At 55.2% G+C, this 18,015-nt stretch overlaps 5 protein-coding genes and 1 non-coding gene across 6 annotated transcripts in view; 3 read left to right on the top strand and 3 right to left on the bottom strand.

Moving 5' to 3' along the window:
• Positions 1-245: 245 nt before the first annotated feature.
• Positions 246-5,283, bottom strand: BBK36DRAFT_1159342 (hypothetical protein; the record flags this gene model as incomplete). Its single annotated transcript, XM_024894191.1, has 3 exons — positions 246-617; positions 678-4,783; positions 5,148-5,283. 3 exons carry the CDS (start codon positions 5,281-5,283, stop codon positions 246-248), a joined length of 4,614 nt encoding a protein of 1,537 aa, XP_024749619.1.
• A 1,366-nt stretch (positions 5,284-6,649) lies between these two features.
• BBK36DRAFT_1159341 (ADP-ribosylation factor-like protein) lies at positions 6,650-7,508 on the bottom strand (the record flags this gene model as incomplete). Its single annotated transcript, XM_024894190.1, has 6 exons — positions 6,650-6,781; positions 6,867-6,947; positions 7,011-7,156; positions 7,211-7,227; positions 7,283-7,393; positions 7,450-7,508. 6 exons carry the CDS (start codon positions 7,506-7,508, stop codon positions 6,650-6,652), a joined length of 546 nt encoding a protein of 181 aa, XP_024749618.1.
• A 513-nt stretch (positions 7,509-8,021) lies between these two features.
• On the bottom strand, positions 8,022-9,734 carry BBK36DRAFT_1159340 (hypothetical protein; the record flags this gene model as incomplete). Its single annotated transcript, XM_024894189.1, has 1 exon — positions 8,022-9,734. The coding sequence occupies one exon, from the start codon at positions 9,732-9,734 to the stop codon at positions 8,022-8,024; it is 1,713 nt and encodes a 570-aa protein (XP_024749617.1).
• A 921-nt stretch (positions 9,735-10,655) lies between these two features.
• BBK36DRAFT_t96 lies at positions 10,656-10,742 on the top strand. The gene has a single exon. It is a non-coding gene; the product is annotated as a tRNA-Arg (tRNA).
• A 724-nt stretch (positions 10,743-11,466) lies between these two features.
• On the top strand, positions 11,467-12,676 carry BBK36DRAFT_1168911 (Tricarboxylate/iron carrier; the record flags this gene model as incomplete). Its single annotated transcript, XM_024895243.1, has 3 exons — positions 11,467-11,570; positions 11,643-11,776; positions 11,853-12,676. The coding sequence occupies 3 exons, from the start codon at positions 11,467-11,469 to the stop codon at positions 12,674-12,676; spliced, it is 1,062 nt and encodes a 353-aa protein (XP_024749616.1).
• A 4,919-nt stretch (positions 12,677-17,595) lies between these two features.
• BBK36DRAFT_1135366 (serine threonine protein kinase CMGC group) overlaps positions 17,596-18,015 on the top strand; it is a 3,099-nt gene continuing 2,679 nt past the window's right edge. Inside the window, 2 exon segments of the mRNA XM_024892621.1 lie at positions 17,596-17,775; positions 17,787-17,984. Coding sequence (XP_024749615.1) covers positions 17,914-17,984 — 71 coding nt within the window. The 5' untranslated portion in view covers positions 17,596-17,775; positions 17,787-17,913.

Raw genomic sequence — 18,015 nt, 5'->3', positions numbered from 1 at the left:
TCTACATGCGCTTTGATCCCCGTACGCCTCTCTTTTTGGAAACAACGAAAAGCTGCCAAAACACCGGATGCCGCCGACTCTTCTTTTGACTTTTTATTTGGCCCGCCCCCCTTTTTTTTTCCACGCGTTACCAGGAAAGCCATTCCCTCATAAGCAGCCAAAGCTCATATACACAAGCCAACAAATGCCATACGACAGCCTATACACTACAATGTAAACAAGAGCAAGAAATGCAACACATCTACCTACTCCTTCAAAGCCAAGATGGCCTGGGTAAGAGGCACAACCCTCAGGCTGCGCCCTCGCCGCAAACCCGGCTCCGTTGAAGGAGTCTGGAGCAGCGTCGGGCACCGCTCGTCCGTCCACTTCCGGAACACTCGCTTCATGTCTCGGGGCACGCCCTCGAGGACAACCGTCGAGATGGGGATGAAGGGGCGATCCTCCATGCTGGCCGCCAGGACAGCGTACTCCTGGGCAAAGTCGAGGGCGGTGCGGAAGGAGGCATACTGGGACTGGGCCTGGGAGCCGACGATGATGTACATCTCGAAGAAGGCGTCGAGGATGTAGATGTTGAACGTGGACATGTCGGCCTGGTTGAATGGGCTAATCTCATAGATCTAACAACTGGTCAGTAAAATAGTGCAAATACGATCGATAGCCACAAAGCTGCTGCTCACCTGCTGCCTAGACTCTACGTCGGAGCAAAAGAGTCTGCTGCTGTATTTCCCATAGCTAGGCTTCAGTCTCCAGTGATCCGCCGAGTGAGGCTTCGACTCGCCATCAAACATGGCCCAGAAGGACGCAGGCTCGCTGCCCTCATCGTATTCAATAAGTTGCCCAGTCGCCGTCAAGTCCATACCAATGAGGCGTGCGCAGCCGAGCTCGTCCACGTCGCTGCCCTTGCCCTTCCACAGATAGCAGTTGCCGGAGTGGGTGATCAGATAGGCAAAGCCGGAACAGAGGCTGGCCGTCGTAAAGTCAACCTCGTCAAACGCCACCTGGCCATTATACCGTCGGCCGCACAGCATGGACGGCGCAGCCGAGTCGAACTTGTTGCTCGAGCCTCTCCGGACAATCACCACGCCGCCAAGCGCCTGCAGGAACTCGGGCGTCTCCTTGCCCTGCCTGATTTTGATCAGCTTGCCGCCCAGCTGCTTTGCCTCTTGCTGGGCCACGGCCTCCGCAACGTCCTCCTCGTCAACCGGGACTTCGTCGCCAATCCAAAAGTAGACCTCGCGCACCTTCCATCCCGCGTCGTTGGTGAAGTTGTGCCCGGCAACGTACATCTCTTCTTCAAAGAGGATCCGCTCGCGGTAAGCGGGCACAATCATCTGCTTGCCATCTCCATCGATCTGGAACATGTGGAACGACAGCGTCTTGCCCTTGGCGCCAGACTTGGGGTAGTTTGTCAGGATGTCGGCGGGATCGATGTTGCACTGCACCTTCTCGTAGGGGGGGCCAAAGAAGTCGTGGAGTATGGCCGATACATCGCTGCCGTGGCTTGTTTGCGGGCGCGTAGGCGATGCCATTGGTGGCTCAGCCTGCGCCCTGGGCAGCGATGGGGACAAGGCCGCCACAGGTGGTAGCGACACCGGAGGTGTGGTAACCTCCTTCGGTGGCCCATTGAAGGAGGACGGCTTGGGTCCAGGCACTGGGGCCTTGACGGCAGTCGAAACAGGCTCACGAGCAGCGTCGATGGTTGAGGCCTTTGGCTCGCTGAGCGAGTTGATGGCAGAGGGCCGCTGATCGGGCAGCGAACGCTCGACTTGCTTCGGCTGAGACCACGGGCCGGTCTTTTGTTGCGTCAACTTCGCTGGACCGGTCTTCTGCTGGGTAAGCTTGGCCGGCTCCTTGACAGGCTCGGGAGCTCCAGCCTTGACCGGCGACCAAGTGCCAGTCTTCTGGGGCGAAAGCTTGCCGGGCGTCTTGGGGGTCTCTGCCGCCGCCGTCGTGTTCTTTCCTTGCTCGAAGATCTGAGACACGCGCTTCAGGTCGAGCTTCTTCGGCGCCTCCGGCTCCGGCTTCTGTGGTGCCTGTGATTGGAAGATCTTGTTGATCGGAATCTGAGTCTCAGTTTGTCGTCTGCGAAGATTCAAGGGGCGTACAGGCTCCACGGGTCGACTCTCCAGCTCCATCTTTCTCGCCTCGACAGGCTTAAGCTTAATAGGCACATCGGGCTTTGCGGTCTGAGGTAGTGGAAATGCAGGCTTCTTCTCTTCAATGGGCGCAGAGAAGCTCTGCTTCCTAAAGGGGGCCGGTTGTCGGCTTGCTGCAGACGACTCTGCCGGCGCAGCTGCGGAACTGGCGGCAGAGTTGCCTACGTTGGACGGGGCCTTTCTCCTCGGGCCACGCGCTCGACTCTTAGTCATGTGTGTCAGCTGAGGGCCTGGCTGCGCAGGTTGGACATCACCATCGCCTTGTCCAGATCCTTCAGCTCGGTTTCCACTGCCGGAAGATGCTGGCGGTGGTCCTCGTGCCAGCATCCCGGCAAGGGCAGGGTTGAATCGATCGGCCAGACCGCCGAGTTTTCCAGGAGCGCTCTTCTTCTTCAACAGGCTGGGCAGAGAGGGCAGTGATGTTTCGGTCCGGGCGGGCGTATCGGGTTCCGCATTCTCTAGGCTGGTCTTCTCAGTCAAGGGGCTCTCGGCGGGAGTCACGGATGGGCTGGACTGTCTGGCCAAGTTCACTTGACTTGACTTTCTCTGTGGAGGACTTGGTCTTGACGACTCGGGCTTATTCGACTGACCGGATGGAGTGCGACTCTCTCGGGGTGCATCTTGCTGGGGCACCGCCGCTGACTTGCCCAGCTCGGCCCTCACGGCGAGTGCTTCGGGGAGGGGAGCCTTGGGCTTGTCAATGCGCGTCGAGGCAGCGACTCCTAAACCCTCGATCTGGGACTTTCTGAAATCGTCTCTCTTCTTTTGGATGGCGTCCTTGAATTCGTCCCTAATTACCGACTTCTGTGGCCCGTCAGTCGTGTTAAGAGAAGCCTTGCCGCGGAGGATATTGTCCTTTAGCTCGTCCGGTGCTTTGAAGTTCTGGGTTTTGGTCCTGCGAAGAGTGCCAAAGACGCTCTTGAATTCGGGCTCCTGGGTCTTGGAGACCGGTGCTTCGGCAGCCCGCGGCTTCAGGTTTCCGCGGAAGTCTAGGTCCTTCTTTGGTGGAGCATCGGGCTTGACCTTGGCGGCCAGCGGGTTGATAGTAGAGCTCAGGGATTCGGCTCGCCTCTCTCTCACTTGATCGAGAGCGCCTCTTGACTTTGACCTGGGCCTCTCCGGCCCCGGAGAGAACGTGCTCGCTGTTGAAAAGCTCTGAACCGACGAGCGAGCAGTTACCGAGTGTGTTCCAGGGGGTGAGTAGATTCCGCCCAACCCAGTAGTGTTGAGGTTCAGTCTCGAGCCCATTGGCGTGGACCTCATAAGCCCATCGATACTAACTTGGTGCTTGTGAGAGGGGCCCGCGGGTTTGCTTGGCTCTGGAGTGGGATTGCCTGCACGCCCTGCCTTGTTCTTGCTAAGCTCGACCATCCAAGCGGGCTGCTGTGAGGACGCCGGCTTCGGGGGGACCTTGGGCGAGTCTGGTTTGTTCAGAGCGCTCTCGAGCCAGCTTGATTTGGTCGGACTCCAGCGTCGGGGCTCCATCGTCTTGGACGGGGACATCGGAAGAGCTGCATCATCAAGCTCCTGCCTCTCTTGTTTCTGAGGTTGAGGAGGACTCATCGATGTCGGTGTCTTGGGACGCTTTTCTCCGTCCTTTTCTCCGTGCCGGGAAGTTGGCCGGGAAGATGGTCGCGAAGCCGGCCTGCTTGTCCCCGGCGTTGCTGTCATTGTCGTCGGCGGGTCCCGGATGAACATGCTTTGCGGCCTTGACGGCACGCCCCTGTCGATCGAGCCACGGTGGGTGGCCACGTTATCAGGGCGAGTCAGTCCGGGCGGGCTGGCAACAGACCAGCGCTTCACGCTGTCGCTCCTCTTCATCATGGCGCTCTGCACAAATCCGCCCATCCCTTTGGTCGGAGAGGTTGTGCGCAGGGGAGACGTCCGACCAGTCGCCGTGGGGGCAATCGATTCCGCCTCACGCTTTTCCGAGGTGGGATTGTCGAAGCTGGGGGGATTCAGCGTGAACGGGGTTGCAAGCTTGCTCAAGGCGCTCTCGCCGGACCGCGAGGTAGGGCGCTCTGCGGAACTGTCGGCCATGCCAGGCAGCTGGGCGCTGAGAGACGACATGTCCAGCCGATCGTCGTCCTCGACCTGGTTCCGGCGGTACGCTGCGGCAGAGTCTGCGCCTCGGTCGGCGGTTTGGCGGAACCACGACGCATCCTTGGACCCGAGGCTCTGGGCAATCTGATCCCTGGATAGAGGCTGCGTAGGGGATGGAGGCTCCTCCTGGCCCTCGACACCCGACCTGTGCGTGGCGCTCTGAGCTGCGTTCTGAGCGGCGACGATGCTCAGCGGACGGCTGTTTGACCGGGTCGTCCGGCGCTGCCATGCGAGAGGTGAAGCTCTGGAGGTAGCTGAGGCATCATCGCCCCGCTTCGCGTCGTGATCCTCAGGGGCCTCGTTCTCCTTCATCGTTGAGGTGGAGTATGACATGGCACCGGCCTGTGCATCCGTCTCCAGGGGCTTCTCCGAGTCGGTCGGTCGCTCACGCAACTTATCCAAGTACTCGCCGGCGGTTGAATCGAGCCTGAGCGTGTCGGAGAGGTTGACGGTTCGCCGGTTCAGGCGCGGAGACGGCGTGTTGGCAGGCGATGATTTCTGCGGTGAGATGGATCGGGCGCGTTCTTTTGAGATAGGGCGGGTCAGCGTCGTTTCAGCAGTGAAGCAGGTCCCCGAGATTTATCTAGGAGGATGCTCGCTGCGTAGGGCCGGCCTCTGTAGCAGCACAGACGGGCACACATATAGGGGGAATGGATGAGAGCCGCAAGAAAGCAAAAAGTGGAAAAGTAAATAAACGATGCCTGAGAGGCTTTGCCAAACGAACACCATGGCAACAAAGCCAACCTGAGAGCTTCACACCACACCACAACCACGCCAAGCGGGTAGCTGCCTGGCAACAAGGTGCTACCACTCTCAGACGCCCGTTTCCTCTCTCCTCTCGGTTGGGGTTCGTGACAAGCGCAACAGCAAGGAATCAAGGCGACTCACCCTCTCTCCTAGCCTGGCGCTCTCGCTTGGCGGCGAGAAACTCCTCGCGCTCCCGGGCTCGCATCTCGTCGTCCTCAATCTGCTGCCCGCGCAGGCGCTCGACCTGCTCGAGGAACTGGGATACTTCGTCCGACATGGTGGGCGTTTTCTGGTCGACTTGTCTACCGTTGCGTGTGGACGGCTGCTGACAATGGCATGGCACGGCGGAGGAAAGGAGGGCTCGAGGATCGAGGGTTCCGGAGGGAGCTGGCTGATGTTTATGTCGCTTTCAGGCGGTGGGTGTCTCGCCTGTGGTTATGTTGTGTCCGTCGCCTCGCTGTGTCCAAGGAACTAGAGAAACTGGAATCATATGGGATTGGATCAGAATCCAGCTCTAGTGGCCTCTTGGTAGCAATGGAACCTGGAAGCAAGTTCGTGACGACTGGCGGCATCAATCGGGGGCCACCAGCTGCTAAGAGGCACCGGCACCCGCTAATCCGCTGGCCGCCCTTTTCACTCTAGCGCGTTGCTGTGGGCTTGCGGCCCGCCAAATCGGGGCTTGTTCAGGGCGGTCTTGGGGGGGGACCGTCGCGCTGATCCACCGCTGAGGCGCCCCCTGTAGGCCGGGCCAGGAGAAACGGAAGCGCAATGGAACAGCGGCTGGAGCAGATTGATGAGTGCGCTGCGCTGTGCTGTGCTGCAAGGGGGAGGCTTCCAAGGTTGTTCTCTCAGGTCGGCATCTGCACATCTGAGCAATACGGGCAGCGCAGGACAAGCAGACAAGCATCTCCTTTATTTGGCGAAATCGCACACTCGCACACGCCAGACGCATCATCCCGGCCTCTCCTGAACAGCGGGCATCATGCTCATGCAACGCTCGGTCTGTGCCAGGTTCTACCATGTTCTCTCCCACGATAGTCTCCAGCGAAGGGGGGGCTCTGCCTTTGCTTTGTTTACTTTCGCCCCAGTAAACAGTAAACACACGCAAAGCCAAACACGAGATGGCTAGTGCTCAGCTCGTCAACATAGGTACCGAAAACTCTCTTGAGAGGCTCCTAGTGACATCTTCATGTTCTTCTTATTCCATTTAGCGTTTCAACCGTGTCTGTCTTGGTAGGTACTGAATCTGATCCAGGCCTCAGGTTCGGCCGACCAATCAAGCCTCGAAGATGCCAGTCAGGCCAGCTGCGCCGATGAGCCTATCCACAGTTTCCACACCCATCCCATCGCCCTTGACAACTGGTCCACACGAGGATTATCGCCGTCTTTGACCGTCAACCGGTGCTATATGTATACATTATGTGTGTGCCTGTGTGGAATCTGCGCCAGCTCCGTGGTCCCGTATCACCGATCGCCGACCGTGGAGTCAGGTCAAAGACGGTGGCACATGGTGGCACAGCATGGCAGCAGATGCTTGTCCTCCGTGACACAGTCGAATCTGTACGTAAAATGCGATATTCGACAGAGTACGAGTGGATAGTACTAGTAGCAAGTACTCCGTAATGCCATGTGAATGAATCTCCCTAGTACAGAAACAGCCGCTTCTTCGCGTCTTCCACCACCCAAGACAGGCCCTCCTTGAGATTCTTGCCCGTCATGGCACTGCACGGCAGCACATGCCACTGATGTGTCCGTATATCATTCAACCGCAACAACTATCCAACCACAGCATCATTAGCCAACTCACGAGTCCCATCATCTCGACCACAATAAAACTTGGAAACAGGAAAAATTCCTCACCGTAACAATCTCTTCTTCCGTCATGCACCCATCCACATCCGTCTTGTTGGCGAATATCAGCAGGCAGGCTCCCGCAAGACGCTACCCTACACGTCAGCCCTCACCGATCCCAAAACTGCAAAGCAAATGCTGACGGCGACGAACCTCTTCTTCCAAAAGCCCGTGGAGCTCTTCCCTGCAGTCGTCGATGCGTAGCCGGTCTGTTGTGTCGACGACCCATATCAGGGCGTCTGTCTTTTCAAAGTAATTCCGCCAGTATGACCGCAGCGTCTTCTGGCCTCCCACATCCCCTAAGAGGCAGAGATTAGCAATGATCGTGCCTGCGGAGCATCAGGCTGCCGTACAAATATTTAGTTTGTATCTGTCGTCGTATCTGTTAGCTTTGCATAATGTGTGAATCGGTGGAGGGGACTCACCCTTCGTAATCGATGGTCTTGATGATGAAGCCTAGCGTTGGGCTGACAGTGTTCACGTCCTCACCCATAACCTGTTTGACTATAGTCGTCTTCCCGGCATTATCAAGTCCTCTTGCAGTGGGTTAGCATTGTTAAATCCAGTCTTCAATGACCCGTTTGGTACGCACAGCATCAATATCCGCATCTCTTTGTCCTTGAGACGTGCTTTGCGCAAGATGGACAACATGATGCCCGAGGATTGTCGATCGTGGTTTTGGTTCTCTGTTTCGCGCAACGGGCTTATTCAAACAAGGAATTGCTCTCCTTGTGCTGCTTCAAACTGAGCAGCTGCGTATTTAACGATAGAATCTCACGTCCAGGCAACAAGGTTTGAAGATATCGCGAATTCAAGTTATCTGTCTGCCTGATAGGTAGCTACGAAACCATCTGGTGCTGCCAGAAGCACAGTGTACACACGTGATGCAGAGCGCATTCCCCATAGTTTTTTCTACGTCCTTTTCCTTTCCCTTTTCATCAACCAACGAATTCACAAGATTCGCGTACAAATGCATGGATTCAACTGCGCAATCTTCTCTTTGAATTTCCCTTTAATAGCGAATTATGGCTATGGCGGAGTCAGTAAGAGAAATATCACTAGTGATGATTGAGCGTAGACAAACCTGGGAGATCATACGAAAGACGAAATAGGTCGTCTCCAACTCCATCCGACTTCATCACAAACCGCTGTCTCGCCCCTAAATCACAGGTTCTGGGAGCCAGGCAAGAGGTCCGCAATGTTGGAGCGCGGCTGAGCTTCGCGTGCCCACAGCACTAGGTCAAGCCATTGGCTCTCATAATATCGATCTGTCTTGACAGCGCAGCGCATGTAGCACGTCTCCTGGAACTCAAACTTCTCGAGGAACTTGGTCGCCTGTTTGAGTGTAGGGTCATCTCTGCCGTCGCAGAATGTCTCGACATAGACCCAGGCGTATTTGCGGCGATTGAAAAAAGGGTTCTCTTCATATACGCTGGAAGGATTCTGGCACTGCCAGTCGTAATCTAGGACTCTCCGGTGGAACGGCGCAGTGCAAACGAGAATCCTGTCAAGCAAGGCAGAGCCATACAGCTTGCCTCGGTGGTCAGGATGGACAATGACTTTCACTTGACCAGTGTGTCTCGATCCTGGGCATGAACCTCCCAACATGCCGACTCTGGCTTCCATCACGTAGGCGAAGCCCAAAACCTCTTGCGTCACCTTTGCTTGAGTCGAACGGAAGGCGAGGTAGCTTTGATATGCCTTTGTGGCATTGTCAGGCCAGTTAGAACGGTCGAGTAAGGCGTCGTCTGCAGTTGTAGCGACGACAAAAGGCTGCAGGTTATCTCGGCAGCTGTCGTATATCTTTTGGACATCGGCAGTTGTGACCTCCTTCCATTCCAAAACCTGCGGGATGCCCTTCGTCTTGCTTTCCATGTTGATGATGGCCGCTATGGCCGCGAAATCCTGGGGCGTAGCAGGTCGCACAACACACTCGGCATTGGGAGGAGCCACTCGTTCGACGGCTACAGGCTCATGTTGGGGTTTGATTTGTGACTTGAGCTTCATTGCGAGCAACTCTCGGCTTCTGATCTCTCTGTTGATTTGCAATTCTGCTGTCATGTTGGCCTGCCGCCAAGCGATGTCTCTATGATCGCGAGACGGGCCTTCGTGGAGAGTCTTGAGAGTGTCGGGATATACGATTTCGGGCAGGAAGTAACCGGTCTCGGTATCTATATCCCTTTTGTAATGATGGATGCCACCCAATGATGCCAATGAGTGAACGAGAGCAGGCGGCTCAGAGGTCAACTGCAGCCAGAGCAAGGTTCGCGACACCCGGATTCCGTCTGATACCGTATATTGCTGCGGCTTATCCTGGTTACCACCATCAGAGAGGCCATCGCTGATGTTCCACGAGGCTCTGCTTCGCTGCGACTGTTCTTCAATGTCAACGAAGCCATCCGTCCTCTGTGCTGAGTCGACTGGCATGTCCTCGAGCATGTTCATCAACTCTCTGGCCTGAGTTTCCGGCTCAAGGCCTGGGTCGGGGTCCTCTGAAATCTTTGCTCCTCCCTTAGAAGAGTTGAAGGCTTGGTCTTGGTCTTGGTGACTCGTTTCCGATATGCCAGTAGCACTTGGGTGCGTGGTGGGATTCTCGGTGATGCGCACGGAGGCGTCGGTAGAGTTCTTGGTCTGAACCGAGCTTAGATGTTCAGTGATCACCGCAACGCTATCTTGGATGGCGACATGCTTCGAGAGAGTAGAAGACTCAGGAGCCTTGGGGGAGTCAGGGCTCTTGGGTGTCGCCGGCGTCTGTGGCGCCATGGGGCTCGTGGGATCGCGGTTGAGCCACTGTTTGAGGGCAGTGAATTTCCGGATGACTTTCCCATCTTCAACTGGGGCGGGGCCAGCCCTTTCGGACTTTGGAGTCAAGTCCATTTCCCTGCTGAAGTGTCTCGTCAGTAACCTGTTGATGAGTTTCGGAGTGAATAGAGTGCTGTGATACCTTTTGTTGTGCGGCAATAGCACCCTGGGATGCAGGAGAGTGATGCAGGAGCGAGCAACTGTCGAAGATGCTGATGAAGCTCTATTGTGCGTGAAGAAGATGAAAGAAGAGGTCAACGTTTTTGCAGGTGCGAAGAATTGTGTGAAGAGCTGTGCGAAGCAAGTGCAGGAGGGTGCTTGCCAGTTGACAGCCCGAGTTATGAGGAGCAGAGCAACTCACGTGCCCTGACAGCTGCGGGCAGTTTGAGGCTTCGGCAGACATCTGGAGAAGGCCTGAATTCATTTATTGTGTTCTTCTTATTTAACTGACTGCCTTTATTGTCTTTGCTATTGTGAGCCCCTGAATGAGTATACGGACATGGAAATGAGGTACTGCTCTGTACTTGGTATTTCTTCAGTCTGAACAGTATCAATATTGACAATCCCAAAGCAACTACGCACATAGGGGAGCATGTGACTGCCATTAATTTGGTTTAAGTAAAGTACTAGGTGACTTCTATCTCCCAAGACGAATCCATCTTCTCAATCGTCCTGCAAGATGGGCCTAACACCAAGGTCTGATTAGCCCTGCCAAGGGCGTTTCCATATCTTGATGCCAGCTTGTAACGAGTGGATCATAGAGAAACAGATCAAAGCTCTCCGTTATATTTCAAGTATTCGAGTATAACTGCAGCATCCAGGAATAGAGATGTCCACGGTAGCGTCACGATACTTTCGTTCGTTGTCTCTACAGTACACTCAGTGTTATGATACTGTATATGTCTGCCCAATTTGCGGGTCGATGACAGTGCGCGGTGCAGAACAGTCTTGCCAAGCCTTGATATAGCAAAACTGCGTCGATTCAAACATCAAATGGGCCGCGTGGCCTAATGGCTAAGGCGCTAGATTTCGGTTGAGCATCACCTCCTCTAGAGATTCCAGGTTCGACTCCTGGCGTGGTCGCTTGAAAACGTTCCGTTTCTTTTTTTGGTCCCTTCCAAGATGTTTTCGTAATGTGTATTCACCAATTCTCTTTCTTTTTGCCTCAAACTTCTCTTATGCGATGTGATATGTATTATAGAAATTGCCTTTTACAACAGGTCAGATTCGAGTCAGCCACGTGCAGAGACATTGGCCCCTTCTTATTTGCCATTGGCTGGCTGCCTTGCACAAGAGAGAGCATCAATGGGTTAACCAAGACAGGCACAGGCCGTCTATAACCAACGAGAGGATGGCTGTTCCTGAGTTACGCCCCCAGTATCCGCAGCCCTCCAGCGACTCAGTTTCTCCAAATGCCCGCAATGGCTTATCTGCTATTACTGTCCGACTGAGTCTGTCCCTCGCGTTTCTTTGTCCTCGATGTGTCAACCTAGTGGGGGGTTGGTCGCTGCCCGGGCCACTAAGCGCAAACCAAAACTCATGGCCAACGTAAGAGCCGAGATCGGGCTTCCGCGTATCAAAATTCCGTTGGCTGCGCTTATCGTCGTCTCGACACTCGGCACAAGAATTTGGTTCGAGTCACCTTGGCCAAAAGACGTCGTCGGCACCCCGCAGGCGGACGGAAAGCATTTGGAGAGTTGCATCTGAGGAGCTGTTTACTTCAGCAACCTCTGCTCTGGGACGAGGCGCCATACGCAGAGAAGGCCCAATTCCAGCTTGAGCTTCCTGCAGGGCTTCTACTCAAACCATGTCCGCCTCTCTGCCGGGTTCGCGAGACTTGCCGTCGTCGCAGTATGACTTGTCGACGTACTATGGCCGGGTGAGGCACACTATGAGCATCACGGATCCTAGGTGAGTCTCAACGCGAGTGGATCTTGATGGAATCGCCAAAGCAGAGTATGCTGACGAGAGTACTGCTTCCAGCACCCTGTTGGCTGGCTCGCGTGGCCTCGAAGAAGCCAAAAGACTGGTGACGGAGTATAAGACGGGGAAGCTGCAGCACATGACGCCGGAGCTATGGAAAGCAAAAAAGATTGTGGACTCGACTCTTCACCCAGGTATGGCGTACCTAGGAGCAGAATGCTGCGTTGAGTAGATAGATGGGAAACGGATAGGGCTGACTATGTGGAACAGACACCGGAGAACCAGTCTTTCTGCCTTTCCGAATGTCATGCTTCGTCCTTTCGAACCTAATTGTCACGGCCGGCATGCTGCAGCCCGGCCTTGGAACAGCAGGCACCGTCGCGTGGCAGATTGCCAACCAGTCGCTCAACGTCGCCATCAACAGCTCGAATGCAAACAAGTCCTCCCCGATGACGACCGAGACGCTTGCCAAATCGTACGGTATCGCCGTCACGGCTTCGTGCTCGGTGGCTTTGGGACTCAACGCATTGGTGCCGAGGTTGAAGGTGTCTCCCAGCACGAGGAACGTCCTGAGCAGACTGGTGCCGTTTGCCGCCGTGGCTACTGCCGGAGCTCTCAACGCATACCTGATGCGACGAGGAGAAATCGTGACGGGCATCGACGTCCGCCCCGTCCTCTCCGAGGAGGAGAAGAAGAAGCTGACCGAGGAGGGTAAATCCGAGGCCGACGTCCCCTCGCTGGGCCGGAGTCGCAAGGCGGCCAAGATTGCCGTCTACGAAACCGCTGCCAGCCGAGTCATCAACAACACCCCGATCATGATCATCCCGGCTATGACGCTCTATCACATCCAGTACAAGCAGGCGTGGTACAAGAACCTGATGGAGAAGGAGTGGCTCAAGGCCCGGCCGCGTCTCGCCCAGACCATCCCCATCGGCATCAACCTAGGCCTGATTGCGGCGGTCGGCTTCGTTGCTCTGCCTTTGGCACTGGCGGTATTCCCCCAGAAGCAGGAGATTAGCGCTGATAGCCTGGAGCCGGAGTTCCATGGCAAGGGCGGCAACGGGGGGAAAGTCTGGTTCAACCGCGGTCTGTAGGAAGAGAACGACATGGGACTTGTCCTTTCATGTCCTTCCTGGATCGTTAGCAATGGCCGGAATTAGCGAGATGGCAGCATTGCGTTTTCGATGGAATTCTTTCGAGCGTTTTACCGTTAGACCTGGGCTCGTCTGCTCCACGACCTGAGGCCCTGTTCGTGCATACCCGCACACACTACACTTGGCTGCCGATTAATACACACTAAGTCATAGACGAGATGGGCTTGTATGAGGAGCAGAGGAGCAAGGCTTGGGGCCCAGCCACCGGGTTGCGATGCGTGGCTTGTCGAGAACAGGAGTGTGGTCCTTGGTAGGCGGCGCAAGGCTGAGCGCGTGGCATCGATGCCCGGACATATACGGCCATGTTTATGCGAGATCCTTGCTTGTATTTATTTTGTTCGCTCTTATTAGACAAGAGAAGCAGGTAGATTAGAGAGAGAGAGTGAGAGACGAGCATATAATTCATAGCGAGCAGCTGAAATCGTTTCATGGGCGATTCAAAAGAAGCGTGAAGAGAGTCGATCAACCAGAACCCTTGATATCATATCCGCATACCATGAACCACTTCCCTGCATCCCACGTGTCCAGGGCAGATGGGAGCTCCCGAATCCGCATACTGAGACTGCATTGGAAGGATTATGTCAGTGTCCAGCGTACATTGTCTTTCTCCTCGAGGAATGATTCTTCTCCGGGGAGGTAGTAGATAGTTGCAAAAGATCCTGCTCAGCCGCGACTCTACTAGAAACTACAGCGGTTTGCTGACAATGCAGCTGCTTGTTCTCTCTGTTTAGCTAAAAAAAGGGGAATATTTGAACGGGGGGGGGGGGGGGGGGGGGGGGGAATCGGTGTGCAAATTCGTGGAGCGTGGTCAGTAGCAGGCTTTACTTTGTAAACGTAGATACGGGATCAACAACATGCAAGTGCTTGAATGAGTGAGCACATCTACACTCTGTAGGCATATTGGCAGGTTTAAATCGATCAAGCTCTTTTGACGTCCAACTGCCTTTCATGTCGTTCTGAGAACAATTAGAAACGCCGGGCTTTGACTGGAGAATATGATGCAATAGAGGCACGAAACAGTTTGCGGTTCCGTCAGCTCACGGTGGCCACATGATCAGCGTACATGTATCAAAGTGGACTTGCGAATAGATGAGTAACATTGCATGGACCGATAAGGAAATGCGTCCCAGCCGGCGCATTCACTTACTACAAGTGATGATACCGTCCACTGGCCGAAATGGAGCCCACAGAGACCTCTTCACTGATCGCGTAAGACGGTGCTTGAACATGGGCCGGGCAAACAAAAGGTGGAGAGCGTGAATACTCGTATGCAGGGCATTTCAAGTGCGTGACGCAACTTGCACATTGCCAGCACGTACTGTATGTACCTTATGTCTGTATGCGAGGACGGGAGAGAGAGTGAAGAAGACAACAGGAAGATTGTTGACCCCGTCCGTTTGACAAATCGAACCATGCTTTTGCTGGTGATGTGATTGAATGGTTGGAAAGGAGGGGCTGGTCTGGTTCACATGTGAAGTTGACTGGGCGCATCGGTGGCTGGTACGGGTCCATACTTTCAAGCTGTATCTACCTTACATGCGGGAGTGGAAGGCAGACAGAAGGCATGGGCTTCCGAGACGCCTGTTTGCGATGAATGGGCACCTGCTACTGAATACTTGTACATGGGAAAATTCAACGTGAGCCTGGCCGCTTTTCTCGTCTTCGTCTGGCAGAGCAGAGACGAGAGGAAGGAGAAGAAGCATTTATTCGCTCTTGTTGCATTCCGGATGGGAGGAATAAACGCTCCAACTTTGCCCATTTAGCCTCTTGCCCGCTATCCCATGGCTGACGAATAAGGGCGCCGCGGCTATGGGATTGCATGTCGAGAGAAAGCCTCAACTTGGCTCTCGCCCAGTTTCCGATGCTCTCGAGGGGAAACGAGAGCCGTGCCGAAGATGAGTTCGACGGTGACATAATGCGTGTGGGGACCAGCAGGTGAAATGGGGAGACAACGAGAGAAAAGCGGCAGGGCTTCTGATGGCGAGCTGAACGGGGACTTTGGGGGACCAACATACTCGTACATACGTGAAGTTGCAATCGGCATAGTACCTGTACTGTGCGGTATGGGGCTTTTGGGGCGCCGTTGATTCTTCTGGAGAATGCGGTTGACGCACAACTATGTAGAGTTTTGGGGTGGCGAAATCGAAAGCACGAACTACCAAGGTATCGGCCAGCCAAGAAACTTGTTTGTGTGTTGAGGAAAACGGGCACCAGTTGCCGGTTTGTAATACTAGATCGTACGGAGTGCGGATACTCGTCGACAGAATGATGGGGAAGCAGAAACGAGGGGCCTGCTGCTGGTGCTGCAGGGCAATTCGCAGTCTTAAACACGCAAAGACCGCGGACAGGGTCCTGTGATTAGTGGACTCGTCGGCTCGGCCACGCTGCAGGTGAGGATTAATGAGAAAATTGTCCTGGTGAGCCGCTCATCAATATCAAGAGCCACGCTCCGGCCTGCCGTTGGAGGAACTGGGAGATTCAAAGGGGAAAGGCGCGGGGACAGCGGTATGTATCTGCGTGACTTTGCTGGGCTATAATGCGCGTGCGGGACCCAGTGAGAGACGAGAGAGGCTTGTTGAGAAAAAAAGAGAGATTGAGGAGGAGGATCAATGGGCAGGTATGTACGGGTTTTGGCGTGTGACGTGCGAGAGAGACAGCACGAGGCGCGGCGCTATGAGGACGTCGGGGATAAGGGAGAGGAACTGCTGAGGGCTTGATTCGTCGTGAGGGAGGCCGTTTCTCTTGTTGTATTTTGTCCTTTTCCTGTGTGTCATGTCTGTGTCGCGCGGGCGAGTCAAGAGGATTATTAACATGGCGATGCGTGTCAGTGAATGAAACCCTCCAGACGGTGCACGAGGAGAAGAGAGAGACGAGGGCCTGCGGCAAGCGGAGATGACAGGATGGGCCGCGCTTATTATAGACTCGCGCTGTTGATTTTCTTCCTTCCTTTCTTTTTTGGTTGTTTCTTTTTGTGCAAGGGGGTTTGGTTATGACGATGAGGGACCCCATACAGACGAAGCACTTCGTACGCTGAACAGGATCCAATCTTTGTACGACGGAGATGGAAAGGGCAGTCCGGGGAGCTGTGGGCTGGGCTTCTTTTTGTCCCATCGACGGCTGCTTGCTGGGAGTCTTTTTTTTTTTTTTGCAAGCGTTTTCCACTACAGAGTCCTAGTACTGGCAGTTCTGAATGCGAGATAGAGGACTGGATAGAGAAATACGGAAAGGGGCAAAGGGCCCTTTTCATCGGCATCACGGTTGTCTGGCTCGAACGAATCGCTCGTGTTCGATCCAAGTACGAGCGTTAATATCATGCCGTGCCCATCACACGCTGCACAATCTGTCTGCAGGCCTTGACCCCGTCTGCAGTATTTCCCTCTCTCTCCGTCTCTACTGTACCTCGGACTCCACCCATCCTTGTCATTTTCCCTTCTCGTTTTGCCCCAACAGCCAGACTGATATCTAGTAGTAGTAATAAGTTCGACAGCAGCCGTGTTGGCCGCTCGGCGTAACTATTCGCAAGGAAAACATGGTCAGAGGTGAACGTTGCAGCCGTGTTCCCACTGCCTTCTGCTTTCGATCCTGCGCGCGCTTGGCTGAGCTGCTTTAGCATGGAGGGCTTGTAATGTACATGCAGCCTTAGCCACCTGTAGACCCTGCCGTCACTTCTAGCGGCCGGGTACGTGTAAGCCCTGGACGGGGTACCTAAAAATGGCTTGCATTTTCCATGGATGGGCAATTCATCAAATTGCTTGGATCTGATTCCGGCAGCTTGGGATTTCGTCGTGCCTTTGCCAGTCTTCTTGCCCGTGGTGGTTGGGGGGAACAGACGTGTTGTCTGGTGAGCCCTTCAAAGTCGAGATTCAAGACAAAATCCCGTCTCCATCAACACCCCCCTCCTGTCCCCATCTGCAGTCAACCTGTAGGATTTCAGACTTTCGCCTTGCGTCGTTTGCGTATCATCAAATGGCTTTGTGGCAAACGTTCGCCTCGACTTGTTCCGAGTCGTGGCTATTCTGCTACGGGGAACCCGCCCGCACCCCTTCAGCTTAGTGGAGGTGACCAGAAGCCACGGCCTAATCCGCAGGTGAGAACTGGCGGAGGCTCGGTAAAACGAGGTCGATACGCGCACATGTATCGCAGGTCGAGTCGTCGGGCCACTGTAAGGCATTTGACTGCAATTCCCGGCGACGGAAAAAACATCATTCAAATACCAGTGAATATCATGTTGCCCCTCAGCTTTGAAACGAAGAAAAAAACAGAACAAAGTGAGGGCTTCGTCGTGTTTCCCGCCATGTCCACCAAGTCCACCTCGGGGTCCCTCTCGCCTCCCCCTGCAGCCCAGGATCTCGCTGCGTGCAGCGCCATGAGTCCCCCGAATTAGCGCGCTGGTTTAGCGGCCTGGAGCCCTGGGGTCGGTGCTCCGCAGTGCGCAGGGCGGTGCTGCTTGCACCAACGGGCACGAAGCAGAGGTGGAAAACACAGTGGCGCTCGCCTGCTGCCGCACGGTGAGCCTCACGCACCCAGATTCTCACGCACTCGGCACCAGCGTCCTCTGGGCCAGTGTGAAGAAGCGACGGGAGTGAGTGAGTTGAGGCCGGTCCCTAAAACACGCCATCCACCGGCTCCCAGGGCTTCCATGCTTTGGCCGGAGCCTTTGGCCTCGAATCAGTCAATTCCAGCCCAATTCAATCCTCACTTCTTCCTCACACGCCAGATGTTCAGTCCCAGCCCTTCAGCCTCCGAGCCTGGACTCGAAAAATAAAGGGGAACGAAGACGAGCCTTTTTCCTTCCGTTCAGAACCCAATCCGATCCTTTTCCACCGTCCCGCCGATAAGCAACGCCTCTGCCTGTTTTATACCTAAACTTAGGGTCAACCGTGTCTCAGCAGAGGGCGTCCAGCCAGTGCTAAAAAGCCTAAAAGTGCGCTGCTCCAGTTCGCCAGTCAGCGGCCTCTTCGCTGGGGAGCTGGTCATCCGCCTCGACTTGCCGCCCCAGGAACCGGCACAAGGCCTCGCTCAATCTCTGCAATTCCAACGTCGAGACGGAGAGCAGAGCAGAGCCCTCACGCCTGAATCGCGATAGCCTCGCCCACGACCATAAACCGCCAGCCCGCCGCCCAGATCGCCAGCGCGTGTGTGCTTCTCGTCCCCCGGGCGGCTGCCAGACACCGGCAATGTCGACGCCTACCACGGCTCAGGTAGCCATAACGCTCCCTCACTACCGCTACCTCCACCACCCGCCCTCGTACTCTTCCAACTATCGCACAACAACCACC

Source organism: Trichoderma citrinoviride, assembly GCF_003025115.1.
Source record: "Trichoderma citrinoviride strain TUCIM 6016 unplaced genomic scaffold BBK36scaffold_7, whole genome shotgun sequence".
Taxonomy (NCBI): Eukaryota; Fungi; Ascomycota; class Sordariomycetes; order Hypocreales; family Hypocreaceae; genus Trichoderma; species Trichoderma citrinoviride.
Note: the sequence above shows the minus strand (reverse complement) of the source record. Positions and strands in the feature narration are given on the sequence as shown.